The 23,449-nt window shown below is 35.3% G+C and overlaps 1 protein-coding gene and 1 long non-coding RNA gene across 26 annotated transcripts in view; one reads left to right on the top strand and one right to left on the bottom strand.

Annotated features, from left to right (window-relative positions):
- Positions 1 to 8,481, top strand: part of LOC136828387 (ankyrin repeat and SAM domain-containing protein 1A-like) — a 254,063-nt gene extending 245,582 nt beyond the window's left edge. For 11 of the 25 annotated variants that reach the window (XM_067086389.1, XM_067086393.1, XM_067086399.1 and 8 more), the window contains 2 exons: positions 3,149 to 3,210; positions 3,912 to 8,481. In XM_067086389.1, the coding sequence (XP_066942490.1) occupies positions 3,149 to 3,210; positions 3,912 to 4,036 (187 nt within the window). In that variant the 3' untranslated portion in view covers positions 4,037 to 8,481. Of the gene's footprint in view, positions 1 to 179; positions 377 to 3,148; positions 3,211 to 3,911 lie in introns of all 25 variants that reach the window. The other 14 variants (XM_067086391.1, XM_067086397.1, XM_067086396.1 and 11 more) reach the window with 2 other exon arrangements.
- The window catches only part of LOC136828389 (uncharacterized), a 32,567-nt gene extending 9,405 nt beyond the window's left edge, over positions 1 to 23,162 (bottom strand). Inside the window, exons 1-2 of the long non-coding RNA XR_010850026.1 lie at positions 23,041 to 23,162; positions 20,548 to 20,674 (exon numbers count right to left, since the gene is read on the bottom strand). This is a non-coding gene — a long non-coding RNA (uncharacterized lncRNA). The remainder of the gene's footprint in view (positions 1 to 20,547; positions 20,675 to 23,040) is intronic.
- Between the last annotated feature and the right edge of the window lie 287 nt (positions 23,163 to 23,449).

Here is a 23,449-nt window from a genome sequence, read left to right on the forward strand (position 1 = left end):
GCAAACCCATAAACAGCACTGTGATTCTGAATACTAACATTTTAGACATGTTACTTTTGGTAAGGAAAAAATTCAGGCTAATGGTAATAACCAGACTTTTATTTCCAACTTCCTTACTTGTTGGTAAAACCATCAGCTTAATATATTTATCAACATTTAGAAAAAACATTTTTGTTCAGGTAGAGGCTATGAAACTACAAGTGATGTGAAAGCTATAATGGCAAAGAAATAAAGAGGTGAAATTTACATGATTTTAAAAACTTGATGATTTGTCATGAGTCTTCTGTGCGTTATTGGAATCTCTTCTTGGCCATCGCAGTCACCCTTGTCATCTTGGAACAAGTTTAAACAGTTAAATATCTTCTTTATGTTTAAGGTACTTGTTAAGCTTCTTTTGTTTATAACATGACAACAATGTATGCACTGATTTAGCAGGCTAACCAAATTCACTGTATGATCTCTGTTGTTCCCTACATTCTTTTTTGTTAACTGCTTATGCTTCATTGCTGGATGCCTGCAGCTTCTTTAATATGCTTTCACATCACTTTATTAAAGTGGTCTTCAGTCATAATTACACAGATGTTACTTATGCAAGAAAGCACTCAATGCAAGAATGTATAATAGAAAATTTTAAAAAGATCCCTGGGCTCTTAATAGTTGACATCCTTGATCTATTAGCTTCACTAACATCCATGTTCTTGTCATAATATATTTAAGGAAATCTGTTGTTGTTTCCAAAATCAAGGTTTTGCAAAAAAGTTTAGTCGTTATCACTAATTACTAAAATAATTAACATTTGGTTTGTTTTTTACCAAACACCTTTTCCCTCAAACTCGTTAATTATTCACATGACTACGTTCATGTCCCAATTGTTCCCAGGTTTGCCCATTTTTTGTCTGTCAGATAGAAGGTAGTCTCACATGCAAGTACCATCTGGACTCTCAGGTACATGTCAGTCACCTTCCTCACCTCATGCATGAATTATGCATGTTATAGTGAGATTAGTGGGACTAGGAAGAGGGCAGTCACTATATGACTATTGGATTTGTATGGAGAAATTTTTCCCTTATAAAAACATGCAGTACTGTAATTTGTTTTAACACATCCCCATTAATATTTAGGAAGAATGACTATTTTGGTGGAAAGCTGAGATGCTGAATGCCCTAGTGTGTTTGTATAACCCTGTAGAATCCAGTAGAACATTTGGGAACCAAGTCACTGGTAACAAAATTTTGTACCTAGTAAAGTCAAAATCATATGTAAAGCAAGGTGCTTGTTTCATATAAGTGCCTCTCTGATGTAGAAAAGCACACTTTCCATTGACACCGAGACTCGCTAGCTCATAAAGACGAAAGTTATCTCTCATGGCAGTACCATGAATGAGAGGCAAATATGAAGTGTTGGAGTTGAAGATGGAGAGGCCCTAACATCATCCTCCAAGGAAAGCATGCCCACTGCAATTGCTGGTCACATCAAATGCAAGTCCAGCCTTTGTAAAGTCAGAAGACAGTTGGTATTAAATATAAAAGGAAAAGAAATAAAGAGTTCTCTGACTTCTTGTCTTTGAGATAAAGTTTGGTAGACCTCACTGGACAGAGCAAGGGATCCTTTTCATTATTCATGAAAGAAGACACTGAATGAATAGCAAAAGGTGCTTTGGAATGTCCTTGCTGTTTGTTGTTTGGATCATTCAAATTCAAAGTGCTGGATGAGCCTCTTTAACTACAATGAAGGATTCACATTAAGCCCACAAAGTTCAAATACCTGGGATAGGGTACATCATATCTCTTGATGACAGAGACTGACAACTCTCTGCATTTAGTGTGAGGAGGAGAAGGAAGTTGGCAATTATATATATGGTGAAGTCTTTGACTGAATCAATGCCCCTTTCACTACGCCAGATACAGAATTAGTTCCACCTTGAGTGATAGAGGTTTCTGGTCAAAGTCCTGCAGGGCAGTGTGATGGCTACGACTGTCCCTTCAGAAAAAATTTCCTCTCTGGAATTTGAGATAACCCCAGATTTGAAGAATGGGCAGAATATAAAGACCGGGATGAGACACCATCCAAGCATTGAGCAACAGAAGAAGCCCCAAAAGACAACACCATTTACTGACTTGAGACCAAAGACTGAAGTAGAGGAAACAGACACATTGGCAGCTGCACTCCGTATACTATCTTGCCGTAGCCATGTTCCCCTCTGCACATAGCAAAACCACAAGTAAGGTGACCAATCACTAAGCACAGTTAGGGCACCAACAGATGAATTTGATACACTAATTTATGAGAGTGCAAGAAAAATACAATTAATGCAAAAATATAAAAATGCTTACTAAAGATACTGAAGCAGATAGTGTAATTGTCACTACAACATTAAACCCAGAAAAAATATGTTAAGATAAATATAAGCAAAGCACTATAGAATACCATGAAATTATTAAAATAACTCATTTAATGTATACAACCTCCTCCAGAATCAATTAAATAATGAAAAAATAAAAATTAGGCACAAACTGAAGTTACACAGATTTATTTAAACACTTCAACAGAATAAAGTACTAAGAGCAATCCAAGTTAATTACTCATAGACAGATCCACATTACAAAACCAATGATCCAACAAATGGAATTGGTGATTGAACAGTACCTGGCAAATGAAGTGTACACATTAAGTGGAATAAAAAAAAAAAAACTCTGAAATAAATTATTAAGCAGAAAAAATTGAAAATGAATTGGAATTAAGGGGTGGAGCAGTGATTGATGGGAATGCGATGAAACCAATTCTTTACTTGAGTGATGTCTATTTATGAGACTGAATCTACTCGTACTATATATCATCTCATTGATGCAGCAAAATTGTATATTTCAGTAATATATGTATAATTTGTTTGATTAATAATTACAGCATGACTAGATGAGCTTTCAGAGTGGGATATGTACTTAGAAATTGCCTAGCTTGATTATGACATACCGGGAAAAGGTATGATTCACTGGTATTGGTTTTCTGTTCAGGGAACCTATTCCTGTACTGCACATTAGACCCACTTTGTACAAGTTTAGATGGGATTTAATTTCATATAAGTCATTCCTCAAAATTTAAGTGCCTCTTGAGAAAGGTTCAAGTTCCATGGCCAGTTTTCTATTTTCAGACTTATAGTCAAGATATTGAAACCTTGGACCAAAGTTGAGGAATTTAAATTTAAGTCCACATGTAAGTTACATTCATGGTTTTAAAAGTCCTGAAATTTTTTTATGAGTGTTTATGTTGTGTTAAGCTGCCATATTTCTGCTTCATATACTGCACAGTCTTATTTTGATTGTACCAATATTGTTTTAGCTTCTGAATAGGTATCTTTTCAATGGTTTGATGAGACATTTGGGGCAGTTTGTAAAAGATGAGAATTTTAGTTAAGTTTTCAAATAAGCTGTTTTGATATTTTCTTTTCATGTCGCATTCCTTTGGCAGTGTTACTATAACAAAACCCAACAATACTGAAATCAAAGACCATGAACAGTGTTTATGATGTACTGTACAGTGTTTTGAAAATCCATCAGTGGGGAGTGCTGATGTAAAAGAAACTATAGTCTGCAGTTCATTGATATCCCTAGCTCTCCTTCAATATTGTGCTAATAAATTTTCTAAACTATATGACAGGAACACTCAGATGAATTTAAATTTTGGTGTTTGCAGTGTTATTGCACTTGAAAAAAACGTTCATCACAAATATCTTCATTTGTAGAAGCTAGCTCAGGTCTATTTTGCCATAAGACTAAGCACCCAAGTCAATAAAATCACAGATCACATTAGTCATTTATTTATGTACTATATTTTTTAAAGTACACTATCACTTGAGATGTTTTTGTTGTTTTAAAACCTTAATCATGTCAAGTTTATAAATTTCCTCTTTACAGATCACATTCCACAGTGCCGCAGCAATCGTCTATTGGGGGCGTATCAAGTAGTTCAGCAGAAAATCTTCTCTCAGATTCTGGAAATGGATCTGAAAAGGACTGTGGTTCAAGGAGGGACTCCCTAAGCTCTGTACCTTCAAGTCATACTCAAATTAATGGTACATAGCTAAACTTTTAGTGTAGTGTTAGAGTGTTGTCATGTCTGTGAGCCAAGCTGTTGTACATTTTACGTGCTTATTCAGGAAATATGGTATCTTGTGCATTTCTTGAAATATAATGTGTCAAAATAAAGGCAGTGATGGAAAATTGGATATTATAACAGCCAAACAAGAGCCCACTCTTAACTTTTGGAGTGCAGTGCTGTATATATACTAAAACTCCAGAAATATTTGAGTCTGTAGTGCAAAGTCTGTGCAAGACTGTTTATCTGTTTGCCTTGTGTCCAAGCACTCAAGGGATGCGCTATACTCTGTGGATTCTAAGTTACTGTACTTTACTCAAAATAAATGAATATTAAATACAGTAGCAAGTTCATGCGAGTGTCAGATTAACTGTTTATTTCTTTGAGTATTCAGCATATGAGAGGCTTGAGTTAATAGTTACATGCTTCTCAAAACAATGGGAATTGCTACTTTTATTAGATTTTTGAAAGTGGAACCATGTATGACAAAAGAAAGACTTGATAAAAAAAAAAGAGATGAATGCTTGTCATCTGTGAGATATATGGCTACTTTTAAGAAACTGACAAGAATTCTTAGTGATAAACATAATTGAGATTATAAACGTAATTGAGATTAACTTACTCGAATAAGGTAGCTACAATTAATGAGAAAATTAATTATTGGGTATTGCGACATACTTTGGCTTTACAGCAGCGTCTGTTATTGGCATGAGACTGAAAGTTACTAAGCCATGCTGCATGGGCTGGATTGATGCTGTAAATGAAACAACACATTTGTTCTTTCTCAAGCCTGCACAAGTCTTTCATTGAGTGTCAAATATGTACATTGTTTATTGGAGATAGGAAATTATAGGGCATTACAGCTTTTGCTGTAAGATTAAAAGATTAATTACAGCTTTTGCTGTAAGTTTAAAAGATTAATTACAGCTTTTGCTGTAAGTTTAAAAGATTAAAACGTATTTGCATTGGCATGTGTTATAGAATTAACTTCATTCCATGAGTATTTTTGTAATAAAATAATGTATTAATTATAAGGCCATAAGCCTTGGTACTGCATTCTCCAATGACTTTCAGTATGAATTTCATTGATAATTTCTTGTTACCTAGGACTGTGGTCTTAAATTTTTTTTCATTTAACTTTGTGGTGTAACTTGAAGTGGCAAATCATTTTAAATGAATAGGATTTTTTATTCTTGTGAGTAAATGATGAACTTTGACAAGTTGTATAAAAAGACAAAAAGTTCTTATGATAGTGACCATTTTTCTAGTTAAATTTATCTCTCTATCTTTCATACCAATATATAGATATATTATATATACACTAAATGATAAGGAATCTGGTTGAAGAGATTTTGAGAGTAAGTGATATTAAGTGGGAAATATTGGAGCACATTGCCTTGTGTTGAGGTGCTTGATTTGCTCTTTTGATGCACTGTGAGAAGAGAACCTGCCCTTTCTTTATGGTTTTACATATTTTATGATGTTATTATTTATTCTTATCACTGGGATCTTCCCCATTTTAGAGGGTTTAAATTTGTAGGTGGCTTGTGTTACAGAGCTGTCTACTTAGTTTTCGATGGTTTTATTGTTGTTATACCTGTTACTTTAAAGGATTAATTAGAATACACTTTTTTTATATGTATTATTTTGTTTCTTCACGATGCTGGCTGTATGATTTTTATATCAATTTGTACAGTTGTATGTGCTATATTCTTATAGACTTGATAGCATACCAACACTATACAGTATACACAGCTGTGTTTTTGTGTTTATCTGCACTTTGTATGTTGTGCACTTTATGTCTTATGTAATAGAGTACCGAGAAAGTGATCTGCTAGATTTGCAAGGACTTATGTGAGAATTTGAATTGGTAAAAAAAAAATGCTTTAAATTGGCACTGTCCATTATTTGAATGGGGAATATTTGGAAAAATTAGTTCCCTAATAAGAAGAAATCACTTGTACAGCCACTGCTAGGTTGTATGAGTAAACTAGTTTTTATCTGTCTTTTTTATTATGGCAGGGTTTTTGTCGTCATCGAATTTTGTATAATTTTGAGAAATAGGGGCATATAATCCAAGTTGGTGGTTTTCTATTTAAATATAGCTTCTGTACTCTTCCCATGTGTAGGAAAGAACACCTACAGATGTCATGCAAAATGCTTACTTGGTATTTAAATGTTTTTGGTGTTTAGATTTCTTTCAGTTTGTTCTGGCAGTATGTCTGACTAAAATCATTGTTTTACTTATTTTTTATTCTCACTTGGTCTATGTAACTAAAATCTGTTATTTTTTCATACTTCATTTATTGAAATTTTTGTGAGCAAAGTTTTTTGTATCAGTGATTTACTGCTTTGGACTTTTTAAACATTTTAACATTTGAGGCTGAGACATATTGCTCAAAGTTTTTTAACTGCAATTTTTATACTAAAATTTAATGACATTTTTATTAAAATCCAGTCTCACTCCATTTTTAGCCATTCAGTTTGAATTTGTGATCTGTCCATCAGTTCCTTATTCACACAGATTTAAATAACATTTTTTTTTTTTTAGTTTGTGTAGGGTATTTATTCACCCTTTATGACTTTCATTGAACAGATAAATAAGGAAGGGTCAATATATTATAAATTTCACTTATTTTAATGGTTTTTAAGAATCATTCCATACTAGTCAATTTTTCAGCCTGGCGTGTTTCATGCAAAATGCTGTACAAATGCAGAAATCCCAATGTATTTAGTTATAAATGCTTGTTCTGGTAGAGAACAGCAAAATTTTTGGAGCACTATATGGACTGTTATTTGCTATGCTTGCAAGTATAGTGCATCAACAACAGTATTTTTCTCCTAAGCTGTCTGCCAAGTCATTTAAAAAGAGATTGTAATGAAACTTCAATTCCGTTAGATTTCTAGGGTATCATTCATTGACTATCGAGACAATTTTATATTATTATTTTGTAAAGGAATAGTAAGATTGAATCTAGTGAATTAATTAGTTTTATCCAGTACAGGTATTTGCAGATAAATGGGATATTTTGTAAATATTTGTTCCATGCAATATAAATATATATAGTACTATTGTGCACTACAGATGTGTGCTAGTCATGAAGATATGTTGTTCCTTAAGTGTATGTGTGTGTGCATGTGTGCACATATTACCATGTGTGCTGCAATCCTGGTGAGTGAGGCAGTTTACAAGATGTAAAAGTTCAATATTATATCAAGAAAATTTTCAAAAGAACTTGGTGTACCCCAACCCACCCACACTCATGGTTCAAGTAGACTTATAACTGGAAATTTTTTTGAATTTTAGCATTTTGTATGTTTATACGTGTGTAAATAATTATGTAATATGTTTTATTTGTGCAAAACAATAGTTGAGACTCACAGAAGCCAATATCAGTCTGGATGGTAAACCTCATATGTCTACCATTTCTGTAACTGCTGTACAAGAGAATACACTACAGAATTATTTTCTTATGTTTTTGCACCTGCTGATGGGTTTAAGGTGCACTTGTTAACTTGCTGGACACATTTTCTAGTTTTCATTAAATGACATTCATTTCATTGTCAGAGTGCATGAAGCTTTTTCATAATTTCTTTCATATTTGATACTCTTTCCATTAACTCATTCTGCCAAAAATTGATGTAACCTGTGTCAGGCAATTACCATTCAACCTCTTGAGATAAGATGCAAACATCAGTAACCAGGGTCTTAATTTATAGTCTGATAAATTATATGATCTAGATACCATTTAGATCATATCTCCTCATTCCATCTCACCTGTCACATACTATTTTATTTCAGTTATTGTTGAACTAAAATTACATTTCAGTTGAGGTAATGATTTTGGAAATATTTGTGAAAGGTTGATGCAGTCATGGCTTTGTTTTTATATATTCTTATATTTATAACATTTGATCATACATTTTGCACTGCTACAGTACTCCTGTTCTTTTTCCATGTGCTTTCAGAACACACTTTCCCTCCTATTCTTTGCACTTTCATACCCTCCTGTTGTATTATATTTAATAATGGGAGTATCTACTCCTCATTGTGACCAAGAATATTTCTGAGCTGATATTTTTATCAAATATAAAAAGGTTGTGAATGTCTTTTGCTAGATATTGAGAGCTAAATACTTTTTCTCTTACAACTTCAAAATAACTAGGAAGGTCAGTAGTATTACCTTTGCCAGTCTTGCCAGTCTCCAGAATTTTGTACTGATATTTTAGCTTCATGAGCTTGGGGTTGACTAAACTCACTTTTTTATTATAAAAAGTTTTTTTTATTGACTTTGTGTCATCTCACAATTATTTGATTTGCAATAGATTTTGTTAGATGTACACAAGTTCAAAATGTTATGAACACATTAAATCTTTAATGAGTTGAAAGTTTTATTTGATTTTAACCTCTTGAACTTAAGAAAATAATTGTTTGCAGTGGAAATGTTTGGATTTGGATTTGGCTTTGAGGTGTTAGAAATTTCAACAAATAACAAAACTAATGAAACAAAAACTTAAAATCTCCAACCAATGTGTATGACTGACATTATTTCTGCAAACTTTCATCAATTTTAGTAGATATGTGCTATGTGGTATCCAAGAGTGGGAAGTAATGAGACCAATGCCTATTTGAAGACTGAGCCTGATCTGAAAGTTTAGTTAGAATGTTTAAAACACCACAAATCTTACAAGGTTCATGGCAAGTACCTGTCAAATTGATTGTGTAAAAAAATAGTGATTTGTTTTATTCAGTGTTCCAAGTATACAAACCATTGCTTTACATGACCAACAGAAATTGTGTCATAAGTGTTTTCTCTTGCATGTGTCAAGTTCTCATGATGGCAGTAACTCTCACTATTTCAGCCACCTCCTTCAGACTGAAGCCTTAGTCTCTCATTAATGCTTGTTAAAATATAGAGGGGAAGGAAGGGCCTTGATGTAATGGAAGGCATGGTTTGTATTTACAAGATATAGAATGAGTCTGTCAAAAAATTATCAATCATGGGAGTGAAAACCAATGCCTTAGTTCAGCCAAATATCTCCCTAACTGAGAAGTGCTGCAACTGAGGTAGAAAATAGTTACTGTATCCACTTGTTGAGACCATTAAGCATGAACAGAGTTGTACCAAAGTTACACATTTTGCTGACCACTCAGAGATGCAGAATCACTCATATTTCAAATTAAGTTAGTAACTGCTCGCTTGCCAGGTTACAACATAGAAAACAAATCAAGTTAGATGAGATGGTACTCAATGAAAGCTGTGATTCAGATACCTGTACAGAATGCCCCTACCGTCTTGGTCTATTGGATTAATGAGAGTTGCATTAAGTGGCAAAACCTGGACTTTATCACTCGAATACACTCCTAATTTGACTAAATGGCAGAAAACATTTCTTTGGCAAAAATTAAGGATCCTTTTGGTACTCTCCCACTCTCCCAAATAAGAGGTTCATTTTCTGAAACTTGGTCATTTGGGCATTAGGGCACGATCAAATGATGGGTGCAAGGTTACACTGTGTTGGTTTAATGGATTACTTTCCCACAGCCCTTGCTGGACACAAGCATTCTTCCTGTTATCCTTTGAGAAGTCAGAAAAGGACAGGATGGTAAGACTTCCAAGGTGTGGATTGTCTGGGTAGCTTGGCAGTAGTTTTGGGAAGAAGTGTGAAGAAAAATGGAAATACTACCTACTCATCATTTGATTCCGAAATATGAGATTCAAAAGCACATAAGAGGAGACTACTCAGTTGCAATGTCTTGAGCTTTACTCGAAAAAAAAAAAGTGGTTTTAGGGCAGTGGAGAGAAACCATTTAACTTGACTCAAATGATGATCAGCAGTACTGTATTGCAAATGTATCTGAAAATAGTTTTCTTTATTCCTAAGATGGAGTAATATTACCATCTACCACATGATAGCTAATGTTTGGGCCCTCGTACAGTACTGTAAAGAATTTTGATGCATGAAGGGACTTAAGTTATGACCCTGTTACTTTACTTTAATTCTTGTTAAGCTGTAGAGGGTAAGAGGCTGAGGGAAAGGCCTCTATTTAGTCAGACAACGGCATGGTAAGCTGGTGGGAGCTCAGACCGCTTGAAAATGAGGATTAAGTGACAAAAACTGAGATCACTCAACATTTAGGTTTACTAAAGTTCATGGTTTCTCGATAATTTGACTGTCATTCTTTAAAGGGCTGAAGGCAACATCCATCTTTTTCTAACCCAAAGTCGAAGGGTTTAGAGCTATAAATATTTTCAAACATTAGATATAAGACTGAATATCTTATATCTGTTAAAAGCTCTCCACTCCTGTCTATCTGAAAATTCCTTTCACAAAGCACTGAAGATCCAAAATGTCTGGATGAAAACGAAAACAAACAATGCAAACATAAAGGCTTTTAAAAGCATGTAAAAATTGATGAGTTTGTGGTAAAACAATATTTTTTCAGCACATATACACTAGTAAAGAACATCAGAGAAACAAGTACTGGTAGATTATGAAATGACAAGAGTCCATTGTCATAAGCTTTACAAAATCAAAAATTTACATGTGTAAATATCACTTATCTGTAAAACTATACCTGAATTCCACAGTTATGACAATGAAAAATAATCGGGTTCTAAGGTGTACGATACCATGATACTGTAGCAGAGAGTAAATACTGTTACTATACAAAACTGAGCATCATACAGTATCTCGAGAGACACAAGTCAATTAAGGCAACAGCTGAACTTTCCTGCTGAAACAAAACTGATGTACGATAATTGCTAAGTAAAAGAAATTACTGCCGTGGATGACAAAAAATAAGGGTCCTTTGATTTGTTCATATCTAGACACAAGAAATATCGGCCAAGGACTGGTGGACAAAAGAAGGATCTAAAGTGGCATAATACAATCATGTCAGTAGATATAGAAAATCCTAGAGTCAAGACAACACCAAGAAATGTTAGATATTCTGGATCGAGTACAATTTTACCAAAGGGTGGATCAGAAGAGGAAGAATAGTACGAGTTCTGCTAATCTATAGTGTCTTGGTTTTATTGTGATTCAGGTTAAAATCTCATTGACTATAACAACACTTGATATTACGCTCCAGGTATTTTTTATGACAAGGTGCCAATTCGTTTGAGGAGTGAGTAACTGCAATTTAAGCTAGATTAGCCCCAATACTAAATCATCTTATTCTCAAGGTTTTCAGTCATACTGTTATTGGACAAAAAGATCTAACACTACCTTAAACATAAGGTTGCTTCAAACGTACGAATCAAATATATCGGCTCAGGAGTGGACTTAAAATTACACAGAGGTATCATTTAATTTATTTCATTTAATTTATTTCCGAGGGAATTATTCAGCAAAGTACCAACGGAATAACAGAAGGGCCAATAACATTAAATGATTCAAATACGATAAAAAAAAAACAGTAGTATTTCTGTTAAAAGACACATAACGAAGAACTTGTCTTAAAGGGAAAATTCGTCTTGTACCTTATATCTGGGAAACTCATTTTTGCCAATCAAATTTCTCTCTCTCTCTCTCTCTCTCTCTCTCTCTCTCTCTCTCTCTCTCTCTCTCTCTCTCTCTCTGTAACTGCGTATATCATTACTTCGGATCTTTGTCACGCGTCCGTAGAGCCACGTGTTGGTTCTTATCTGTATTATTAAACTGTCACTGCTCAATTCACGTCACCCGGGATGGCTCTATTCTTGTGCTAAAATTGTTCCATTATTCGAGCGATCAAATACAGGTAGTTTTCCGTAGCTCTACGGGGTTCGTTTTCTTCTCACCGAATTAAAGGGAAGACTGAAGCCTAAAGCAAGAAAAATATGCCATGATAATCATGGCAGAATGTACAAAAGTCTCCATCACATATGAATATGCGCATTGTGCAACTGTACAAAGTATTCCAGCCCATGAGAAAGGAATGGGCAAATTGCATACACCATACACACACACACATATATATATATATATATATATATATATATGTGTGTGTGTGTGTGTGTGTGTGTATGTATATATGTATGATATGTATGTATGTGTATACACACATATAAAGTATACATAGTGGAATAGCAAATTTGCCCATTAAACCAGCCTCGCTTTTGTAATGACTAAGTGTAGCAGCTATCGAGAGAAGAGTCAATAAGCCGTGATCTGCCATCCATTAGCTATTATCCATTATTTATTAACGAAACATCATAACAAACGGCTCTCCCTGACCCTATACCCTCTCCAGTCCCATCCATGGGGAGGGGAGGGGAGGGAAATCCTCCCCCGATTCCCCAGTCCCATCCGGAGCACAGAGGGATGGAAAAAGGGAAGGACGCCATCATTCATAGACTTCCATGATTTATATTGGGACTTTATACAACCATTATCACACCAGGATTCACTCTCCTAGTCTCCATCATGCCCTCCCACCCGTCTCCCCCCCATCCTTCTCCCCCCTTCCCCTTCCTCCCAGCTACCTCGGCCGCTGCGGAGAACAACGGGGACAGACAGACAGACAGACAGACAGACACTAAGACGGAGGATGACAATACGCGCACGAGGCGACTGTATAATGGGGAAAGAAGTAAATGAACGCAATATAAAAGGGCGCACGAAGAGGCCATCGGATGCGACGTTAAAAGGGAACAAAAGAGGCACGTGTGAGCGTCCGGGGCTTTGCTGGAGGAGCACGCAGTTAAAAAAAGGTCTCGACGAAACAAAGAAAGGAGGAAGTAAAAGAGGGACAAAATGAAAAATAGAAGAGTAGCAAAGCCACGGGAAAACAGGGGTGGGTTGCCATGAGCTGCAAGTAAAACTGGCCCTTGGTATATATGCAGATTGGGAAAACACACGACTTACAGTACTGGAAAACTTAAATAATACGATATAAACCCAAGACAACTCATCCTAAATGAACTCTCAGGATTAGTATATTAACCTGAAGAAAATGAGGAAAATTTAACTCAATCATTAACTTCAGCAGACCACAGTAAATCCACTACACACTAGCCACCCCTCTCAGTAACGAAATGCTAAGTCAAATGATTTGAAATGAACATGATCAGTTGGTTAATTGATATTCATTGATGCTCTGAGAAAGAAAAATATAAACTAATTTATCGAGACGTTTTAAAAAAACTTTAAATACCTTCGAATATGTAATTCAAGGTATTGAAAAGGAATTGTTTAATAGGTAAATTTCTCCCCAAGATATATATATATATATATATATATATATATATATATATATATATATATATATATATATATATATATATATATATATATATATATTATATATATATATATATATATATATATATATATAATATATATATATATATATATATATATATATATATATATATATATACATATTAACTTTATCGTTTACACAACTGTTCTGTGCATTAATACAATTACTAACAGGACCTCAGTGAAACTGGATGGTAGCCTGTCTAGCGAGGTATTTGTTCAAGAAAATTTACAAGCTTTCCAGGGATAACAGTCCTCATTGTCAAGCATCCGTAGAATCTTGAATAAATATCTCCGCTAGATACCATCAAGTTTCAATGAGGTCCTGCTGATAATTATGTGTATATGTATATATATATATATATATATATATATATATATATATATATATATATATATATATATATATATATATATATATATATATATATATATATATATATAATATATATATATATATATATATATATATATATATATATATATATATATATATATATAATATATTATATATACATATAAATATATATATACATACAGATATATATAACTATATATATATTATATATAATATATATATATATATATATATATATATATATATATATATACATACACATATATACTGTATATATTACACAATATCCTTGGTAATGAAGATAGCCTTCAGACCGATATACTGTATTCTAATCTCAAAACGGCTGAGAGAGAGAGAGAGAGAGAGAGAGAGAGAGAGAGAGAGAGAGAGAGAGAGAGAGAGAGAGAGAGAGACGCAGCTACTTCAAATAATATAGCTGCAATCCTTGACCGTCATCCAAACATTTCAAGAGAGATTTTAATTTTATTATGAGTATTTGGGATGGCATCATTGCCACTGAATGAGAGTAACTAGTGGTAATTATCGTTGGCTTCTTGAGTTTAAAACACCTACTTATTGCGAAGTTGTTACGTAACGTTTTTATTCTTTAAATGTCACAAGGTAGACATAACCGCTGATACACCAAATTTCAGTTACAAAAGAAGTGAGGTTTTTATGGTGGTGCTTTATTTCAGACAAAGTTGACATGAACAACTTTTCTTCATTTTTTCCAAAAAAATCTTCGAGTCTCGATGTGAATACTGAAACTGAATTTTTTTTGCAAGTGACGTCAGTCGCTGAGGTTTCCATGACAAAGGGCATCGTGAAAGCATGACCAAAATTAAAGGGAAAATGAAGTCGCCAGCAAAAAAAAAAAAAGTCAGTGTTACCAATTAGAAAAAAACCCAATTAAGTCGGCAGCATAAAATATCAGAGTTACCAGGACCGGAGGGAAAAATCAGGTAAAAAAATATTTCATTCGTCGATTTCATTAGAAACGGGAAATGTATTTGCACAAGCAAAAGAAAAACGGAATTGAAAATCGAGAAAAGAAAATGTTTGCCTGAAGGTTAAATGAAAACACAGCTCGGCGTATGACTCGACGTACAGACACGAAAATCAAGATCTTGTGTAAATTGGTTACTGGCATTAGGCTTCAGGAGAAGTTTTAGGCTCCCAAATAAAATTATCGCGATATAATTCCCGTAATAAAAAATCACAATTGCTTTGTGGTAACATTGTAATTGACATATAATACATTTATAATCCACGGTGAAATATCAAAGAACCTGACATTAGTATTTTTATTGTGTGCAGATTGTGAAAAAAAAAAATTTCAAATATCTCGGTTACTAATGTTAAGGCTGAGACTGAAAGAAACAATTTCAGCAACAAATTACCACATAGAATTATTCTGAGTGCATAATGCAAACGTGTCGGACCCAAAGAACAGTCAGAATTATGGTACGAAGGCAGATTTACTTTATGAACTGATTTGCACAATCTGTCTGTCTGCTAAAGCCAGCAATTAATCGAAAGTAAAATATATTTACCGAACTATTTTCCTAATGTCGAGCGGTTTTTTTATTTTGTATCATGTGGTCATTCCTCTCTCTCTCTCTCTCTCTCTCTCTCTCTCTCTCTCTCTCTCTCTCTCTCTCTCTCTCTCTCTCTCTCACACACACACAATAACCTTCCATTTCTTACCCTCTCCGCGTTATCTTTTCTTCCCCGTTTTGTAACAGCCTTGGCACCTCTTCCACCCCGAAGGCACTGTGTCTCATCTTTTATGGCGCTCTGGTCGCCGCCCCCGGCCCCATTCTTCACTCTCATATTATTCGAAACCTTCACTTGTTCGAATTCTTGCCTGGAACCAGAGAACCCTTCCAAAACCCTGGTCAGAGTCTGGGGAGAAATTTGCTTGACCGCGACCACCACTATCTTTTTAGATTTTGGGTCTGAGTGAAAATGAAAGTTTCCTGTGGTACCGATTACATTGCAGTTCAGATCAATGTATACACAAATTTACTCCACTGAACTTAAAACCGGTGGAATGTACAAAATTAAATATGTTAAAAGGCAACGACCAGCCTCCAGAAAACTGCAGTGAAAAATTTGGATAATTCATGTGTAAACTTTTAATTATAAACAATATATATATATATATATATATATATATATATATATATATATATATATATATATATATATATATATATATATAAATTATATATATTACTCGTATATATATATATATACATATATATACACACTAAAATGGTTAAGGCAATTTGTACTTTTGGTTAAGGCCTAAGTATACAAGCCAGAGCACTTTCTGTAGGGGTACCTCGGCTCGTTTTGAGGAGTAACCTCCAAAAGAGGAGATGGTTAGTATTTCCGCAGGAGGAGATATATAATGATTACTTCCTCGAGAAAGTGTTAAGCTGTTATACATCAAGACTGCAACTGATTGAAATCTATAAATAATATAAAATGACTGAGTAAACTATTGTGTATCAAGGTCCATAAAATAAAAAAAAACTAAAATAGCAATCTCAAACTCTTCTAACATATGGTGTGCGTATCTCTCTCTCTCTCTCTCTCTCTCTCTCTCTCTCTCTCTCTCTCTCTCTCACACACACAATCATTTAACAAACTGTAAAGAAACTAAGTAAATATTGTTAATGCGTGCTTATTTTCGATTTCTACGTCTGTTAATAAAAGAACCCTAAGCTATCATTAAAAGTAGCCATACGAACAAGGCTCCTCCTTTTCCTCACCCAATTTCAACCACAAGCGTCCAAGGAACACCAGCTAAGAAAATGCAAGACGTTTCCGAAAGGAAGATTCCTGCCCTCCAAGGCCGACGCTCCCGTGGCGGGTATCGAAACGCCCCAATAATTTATTGAACATTTCCGATGCTCATGAATAAATTTCCTTTGGAAGAGACATAAAAGTCTTGGGAAGGGCCCATTCGGGTTCTGTCATTTAATAAGGATAGATCTCGAAAGACGCCTCGAAAATAATTTGATATCGCGCATATGGATTTAATCGATTCCGGAGTTTTGAAAGGAGGAGGAGGAGGAAGAGGAGGCAGATAGAGAAAAGGTAGGGATGGAAGGAAGTGGCGGAAAAAAGGAAGGGACTGCGAGAAGTAGAAAGAGCCAGGGTGGAAAGAAAAGAGAAAATAGCATATGGGGAAGAAAGGTAAGGCTGGGGGAAAGTGTCACTGGCATATTTGGGATAGAAGTGGAAACGGGGAAAGTGTGAAAGTTGCATATTTTGAAAGAAAGGTAGGCATGGAGGAAAAAGACAAGCATTTTGGAAGAAAGGGGTGGAAATGGACGGAGAAAATAAAAAGGATCACGTTGGGAAAAAACGTAGACACGAAAGTAATGAAAAAACTGAATGTTACCTAAAATAGGCGTTTTGAGAAGAAAGGAAAACTAAGATTACGCTGACAGTCGAACGAAATGAGGAAGAAAAGGGAAGAAGATGCGGAATAAACGGACTGAAAATAACAAAAGAGAAAAATATGCAAATAAACAGTGAGGGTAAGAGGAGACTATAAGGAAAAATGATGACGATGGTTGGAAATGACGAGGCTGAAAAGAACTACTTCGAATCAAAGGAAAAAGATGATGGCTTTAATAAAATAACAAAATTGGTGAAAATAAACGAAACAGGAGGCATTTGCATCAAGAACATGGAACATAAATGAAAATGTGACTGATGAGGCAAGCTTGGAAGGAAAATAGGTTTGATCAGTTTAATAAACTGATTTGTTTAGTGGAAGAGAGAGAGAGAGAGAGAGAGAGAGAGAGAGAGAGAGAGAGAGAGAGAGAGAGAGAGAGAGAGAGAGAGAGAGAGAGATAATCTTGACATCAATCTGTTATCTGCTTAACTAACTAGCAGCTCTAACTAGTTGACTTCAATATAAGAAGAATGAGACATTAAGTCCCTCCCCTTGTTACGTTACGTACTGTCCTGAAGTCATGACTAAGGTAACATCTTCATTCTGCATACTTTTATACGTTAAATAAGTAAGGTAGAAACTGTTCTCGGGCTAAAGGACGGCAAGTTTAAACGGAGTTTATCACTAGTAAAGTTTCACTTTTAAACAGAAAATTAATATTGTAAGGAATGCAATTAAGCTGGAGATTGAGCAACTTGTTTGGCGCAAAACACGAGAAACTGATACCATTCAACTGAGAACAACAACATATCTACCAAAGAACAAAGAAATTAAAAACCAACACGCAAAACATACTTCATGAATCTACAGGTCAGGTATAGTCAATGATTTTATGAACATTAAAATGTGCTTGTCACTTTGCGTTCATCTTCATAATTCAACGGATACTTTGAATGCAACAAAATGTCTCATAATCAAAGACTTTAATGCCCTGAAACATTTAACTGCTATATTTCAGAAGATTTTCATTACTGCAATGATTATCAGCTACATTTGTATTTGCATAAAGTTTTTATCTTTATACAGCAATCACAATTGATTTTTATTATAAATTTAATTACTCTAAATCAGCAAAACTTTATATGGAACAAGTCTCAAAAGACCATTCCCTTACAGATGAGTTTCCTCAGAATGGAATAAACCAACTTGTAAAATAGAGAATAACAAACAAACAAAAGACTAACAAAAATATGCATTCAAACACAATACAAATCACGGAGGCTGATGCTTTAAAATAGTCATGTGGCTGCTTATACTTAAGTCCCATTTTGACATTTACATCAACGTTTTTGTCAAAATTAATCTAAATGCTGTTGAGAATCACGATTCATAAAATAGTAACACTTATTTTCATACCTCGAAAAATAAAGAGATCAAATTGGAAAACGGAACATCCGCGGAAAGAATGAAAATATTCAGCTGAGCTAAACTAGATTCAGAACTAGACCGGTGTGGCTGTTACTGCTTTAAAAGTCTGTTTACAAATAATGTAAAAGAATAAAATAAAAATTAAAAAACAGGACACGAAAATCACAAGAACACCAGTGGAAACAAAATTCCACATGCGGTCACGACCCATTCCCCGCCCTCCCGTCCCTGCAGAAAAAACAAAATTAATAAAGAAAAAGATTCATTCCATTTCTTGTTCTTCTTCTTCTTCTTTTATATTTATATCTGCGGTGGTCGACCACCCACCGCTCGGAACGGATATGAGAATCCGATCGTCCTCCAACTTTTGAAAAACTTGTGTGAACGTCGAAGGGGCTTTTTATGCGAAAACCACACCAATTTTCAGGGGCGATCTTTTTTCCCTCCTTTCTTATTTTCTCTTCTCCTCCTCCTCCTACCCTCTCCATCTTTCTTCTCGTCTGGAGGAGGAGGAGACGGCGCTATATGTCGCTTTTCCGAACCATTCGGGACGACATTCATCGCTTGTATAGGAAAGCAGGCGATTGAGGAGTCAAGTCTAATTATGCATTCAGTAGTCAATAAAACTCACGGTCGATAAGGGAGGGATAGAAAATTCTTCACCGAGGCTTCCTTTTCCCTCCCTCCCCCCTCCCGTCGGTCCCCACTCCCCGCTCCAGGCGGGAAAAAACCGAATCGATGGAATGTTAGATGGAGAAAATTTTCGGTTAATTTAATCAAAAGTGTGTGCAAAAGTACGGTTCCATTACACTCGCCAAAAATATATTCTACTACGTGACTAGAAGCTACATTATATACATGAAATCGAATATTCTCGTCGAATACTAGAAATAACACCGTACGTATTCCTCCGGGAAATCTCTGTCGAGGCATGGTATCCAGCTGCATTTGGCAACGCGTGGGGTGTATTCATGACGCCAAGGATGCTAAAAAAGCCATCAATTTCGCGTTTCCTGCGAGCCGTCAAGGTACCATTCGCATGATAATCAGGAATGGAGTCAAATTTGCTCCAGATGATGCCAGCCTCAGTTTTATTGATGCCTTTCGGCAGGAGGGGGAGAGAGAGAGAGAGAGAGAGAGAGAGAGAGAGGGAATGATGTCGGCCCGCTCTTTTGTGAATTCTGTAAAGAACGAGAAGGAAATTGGGAATTATGGGAAAGGGAGTGATTCTCCCCCGTGATTTCCTGGAATTGTTTGCGATTCTTTTATTTATGTACGGAGAGAGCTTCATAACCATAGGAGAGGTGGAAAGCTTATGGTGGAAAAAACAGTTATATTTTGTAGACTGAAATTACGATCCTTATTCTGTTCCGCGATATACAAAGCATATATAGTTCCTTCTTTGCATGTCACGAATGCTAAGACCTCTCCCTAATTCACTCGTGTATTTCATGCAGAAACGGAATAACGAATAATTAGCTCAATAAAATGTAAATACAGAAGATTTCGATAACACCGCCTGACAACTGAAAAGTAAACAAACAGTCATAGCAACACTCAAAACGGCTAAGACTGGAAAAACTGCAACAGTTCTAATTTTCGGAAAACTTTTACGCTTACTTTTATGTCTGAAACTATTCCCGAGTTTTATCAACACAATGGCTACGTAAATAATCAAGATAACACTTTCTAAATCTCATGTTTGGTTCTTCGAAACTACATACGTACAGGCACTCTCCTTTTTCAAATTTTTTGGGCTACTTATTCGTTTTTTCCCGCATCTGTTCCTACCGTTTTGACTAAACTGGTAGTTATTATAATGTAACTTCAAAATCGCAAGTGTCTGTAACAACCACAATATATCCACTATACCATGTTATTTGATCTCCGTTAACTTTCACTATAATAAATAATATCGTGTGCAAATGAGATGTTTTACATTAAAAAAAGGGGGAGGGGAGAACAATCAATTAAATATGTACAAAAATACTAAGAAAAATCTTGCCTTTGCCATGACGATAGCCTAACTAGGCTTTCGAGACTAGCTGCCACAAACCAGTTCGTTCAGAGATTGTTTCGTCCATAAATCAGTTCGGCCATCATCGTCGTACTGTTTTCGTTTCTTGTTTTTCCTGAAATGATACAGGTGGTCTAGCATTACCCATAAATAGAATGCAATGAGTATGAAGCGATTTTAAAGGTTAATAACAAATGGTACTTCACCCTTCCCGGCGGAAATTTTCTCCTTGTTTTTATTAGTTAATTACGAATGTTTTTTTTCTCTTTGATATTTCGCATTCTAAAATATGGCATGATCGAACTTTCGTCTCGGCTACTGAAACGATATGGCTAACTTAAGAGCTGTAGTCAGAATGACGGACATTTATTCCTGTGGATTTTTAATGACCGCCAAAGAAAACAAAGTATTTCTCAGATGACGGGTATAGCTAATGAATTCCATGTTAACGTGTGAGTTAGCTGTTATTCAAATTCCTATGCGACATCTGTAGCTTATTTTCAACAATTTTGTCCCTTGACAAGAACCAAAGTCTAATCGTAAATTACTGTAACAATAAAGTCTAATTATATCTTTATTGGTATGAAAATGATCAATATTTACTAATCATATGAAATTATTATAAATGATAATTTTATCACTTAATGCGTTTTCCACATCTAATAAAATCCAGACATTTTAAGTTACCAATACTGTGTAAAAGTATAAATGAATCGGTTCCGAAATTCTAATTGTGTAGTCCATTACGGAGGGATTGTCTTATGACAGAAACAGTTCAGGAAAATTTTGAACACCTTTAAAACCTTTCCATCTCTCTGGAATAATTATGAGATATATAAAACATGAATAAGCATGCGTACAAAGAAATATCAAAACTTATACAATGATCTGTACAATAGAAAAAAAGTTCACATAATCAAACGCTCAAAATTTAATCAATTTCCGTTGTTTATGTAAGTTGTTAGTTGAAAAATATTGGATATGACATTTGTTTACATTGTAATCAGTCCTTCACAAAATCAGTGAAGAAAACTTATGGTTGTAACTTTCAACACAGTGAAGCGCATGAAACGCAAATATAAGAGGCCTTCTTAAGCCATTTAAGACATAAGCCATTTAGGACATAAGCCATTTAAGACAGAGGATTACTGCACCAAGGATAGCTGATCGAGGTAGAATAATAAATGCAAATGTAACAAAGACACTGACAGGAGATTTTTTCGAGCACACGCAACCCAGACCATTCAAAATGCAACTACAAGCACCATAAAACAACAGCGCCACCGAAGAACAAGTAATCTGAGAAAACTGATAACTATAATTTGCAAATAAAAATGTACCCGCCTGACAGAACAAGCAAGAAACGAATGGACGGCCTCCAGAGAGAGAGAGAGAGAGAGAGAGAGAGAGAGAGAGAGAGAGAGAGAGAGAGAGAGAGAGAGAGAGAGAGAGAGAGAGAGAGAGCATTCCTTGTATATTAGTAAATGGCTGGATACTAACTGTGCAAGAGTGTAAAAAAGCGAGGATGTCAGAGAATAGTAAACCTATAACAAAATAGGTTTCTCCAGCTGTCATCACCCTGAAAGCCTTGAAGGAAAAAGAAAAACTGGAAAAAAAACTTTCCCTTAAAAAAAAAATTACTTTTTTCTTAAGGTCGCTCCCAGGTCTGGTGGCATCCTTTTGTAATACTTTTAAAAATACAGAATAAAAAAATTTTATGAAATAACCCTCTAACCTGGGTAAATGTTATACCAGAATCATAAGGGTACCTGTAAGTACCTGTACGTACAGGGCAGCAGGTTCAGAATCCTTTACCTACTTCCATGAGAGAGAGAGAGAGAGAGAGAGAGAGAGAGAGAGAGAGAGAGAGAGAGAGAGAGAGAGAGAGAGAGAGAGAAAATATTAAGAGGGTAATTAAATCTTGAAGAAGGATCTGGAGAGGAACCAAGAGGAATTATACACGAAGTGTCTTTCCAACCATGTCGAGGAGTACCTCTACTAGGTCAAGTCTCAAGTACGGGTCGGAGTTTTTAAGAAAAAGAGAGGCTATAAACATGTCAACCAATTAACTCTTCACGCGCAATATTCTCAGAGTAACTCTTCCTGCTAATAATAAACTTCTTGAAAAGATCGTCCTATTCATAAGCTTCCTGTGCATTATACACGAATGTATGAAGTACCCTACGCATACGGATGTATTCGTGCTAACGTGAAATATTGTATGGCAGCCCTCCTGCGCTCATTAGGCTTAAAGTATCAGTATCCCCAAGAAAGCAGCACTTGCATACAACCCTTGTTGACTAAAAACTTCAGATATTAATTAAACATAAACCATCTGATATTCAAGAGCATTGTGCCCGACATACTCTGATTATTAAAACACGAATATACATAGATCCAGGAAGATTACATATATATATATACAGTAAAAGCACTAATCCACATAATCCGAAATCAGACTGAACATCAACATGCAATTACCATTTGTTGAAAGTAACGTCAATTATTTAGTCTTGCATCCCTTCTTGGTCAATGTCCAGTGTAGAGCACTTAAGCAACACCAAACCAAGAAGGCTCGACTAGGTGCACTAACAGGAGCTGAGGGCAGTGTGGACAAACACTGTTCCCAGAACCCGTATTGTCCGAGTAACGTTTTTGTCTTCAGTGAAAATATAAAACTCTCTTATGCCCGCTATGACAGGCCATAACAGGAGTGTGGCGATCGCCGGCTATGCTCTCTTACGCTGAGCGATCGCCGGCTAGAAGAATTGCTCGTTTAATACTTAAAGAGGCCGGTGCTTTTGAGGAAGTAGACTGCTGTCTGCTCGAGACAGAGAAAACGCGAGATAGTCTGACTTTCAAATTATAAAACATGCATCTAGAACCTAAC

The sequence above is a fragment of the Macrobrachium rosenbergii genome, chromosome 42, assembly GCF_040412425.1.
Source record: "Macrobrachium rosenbergii isolate ZJJX-2024 chromosome 42, ASM4041242v1, whole genome shotgun sequence".
NCBI lineage: Eukaryota > Metazoa > Arthropoda > Malacostraca > Decapoda > Palaemonidae > Macrobrachium > Macrobrachium rosenbergii.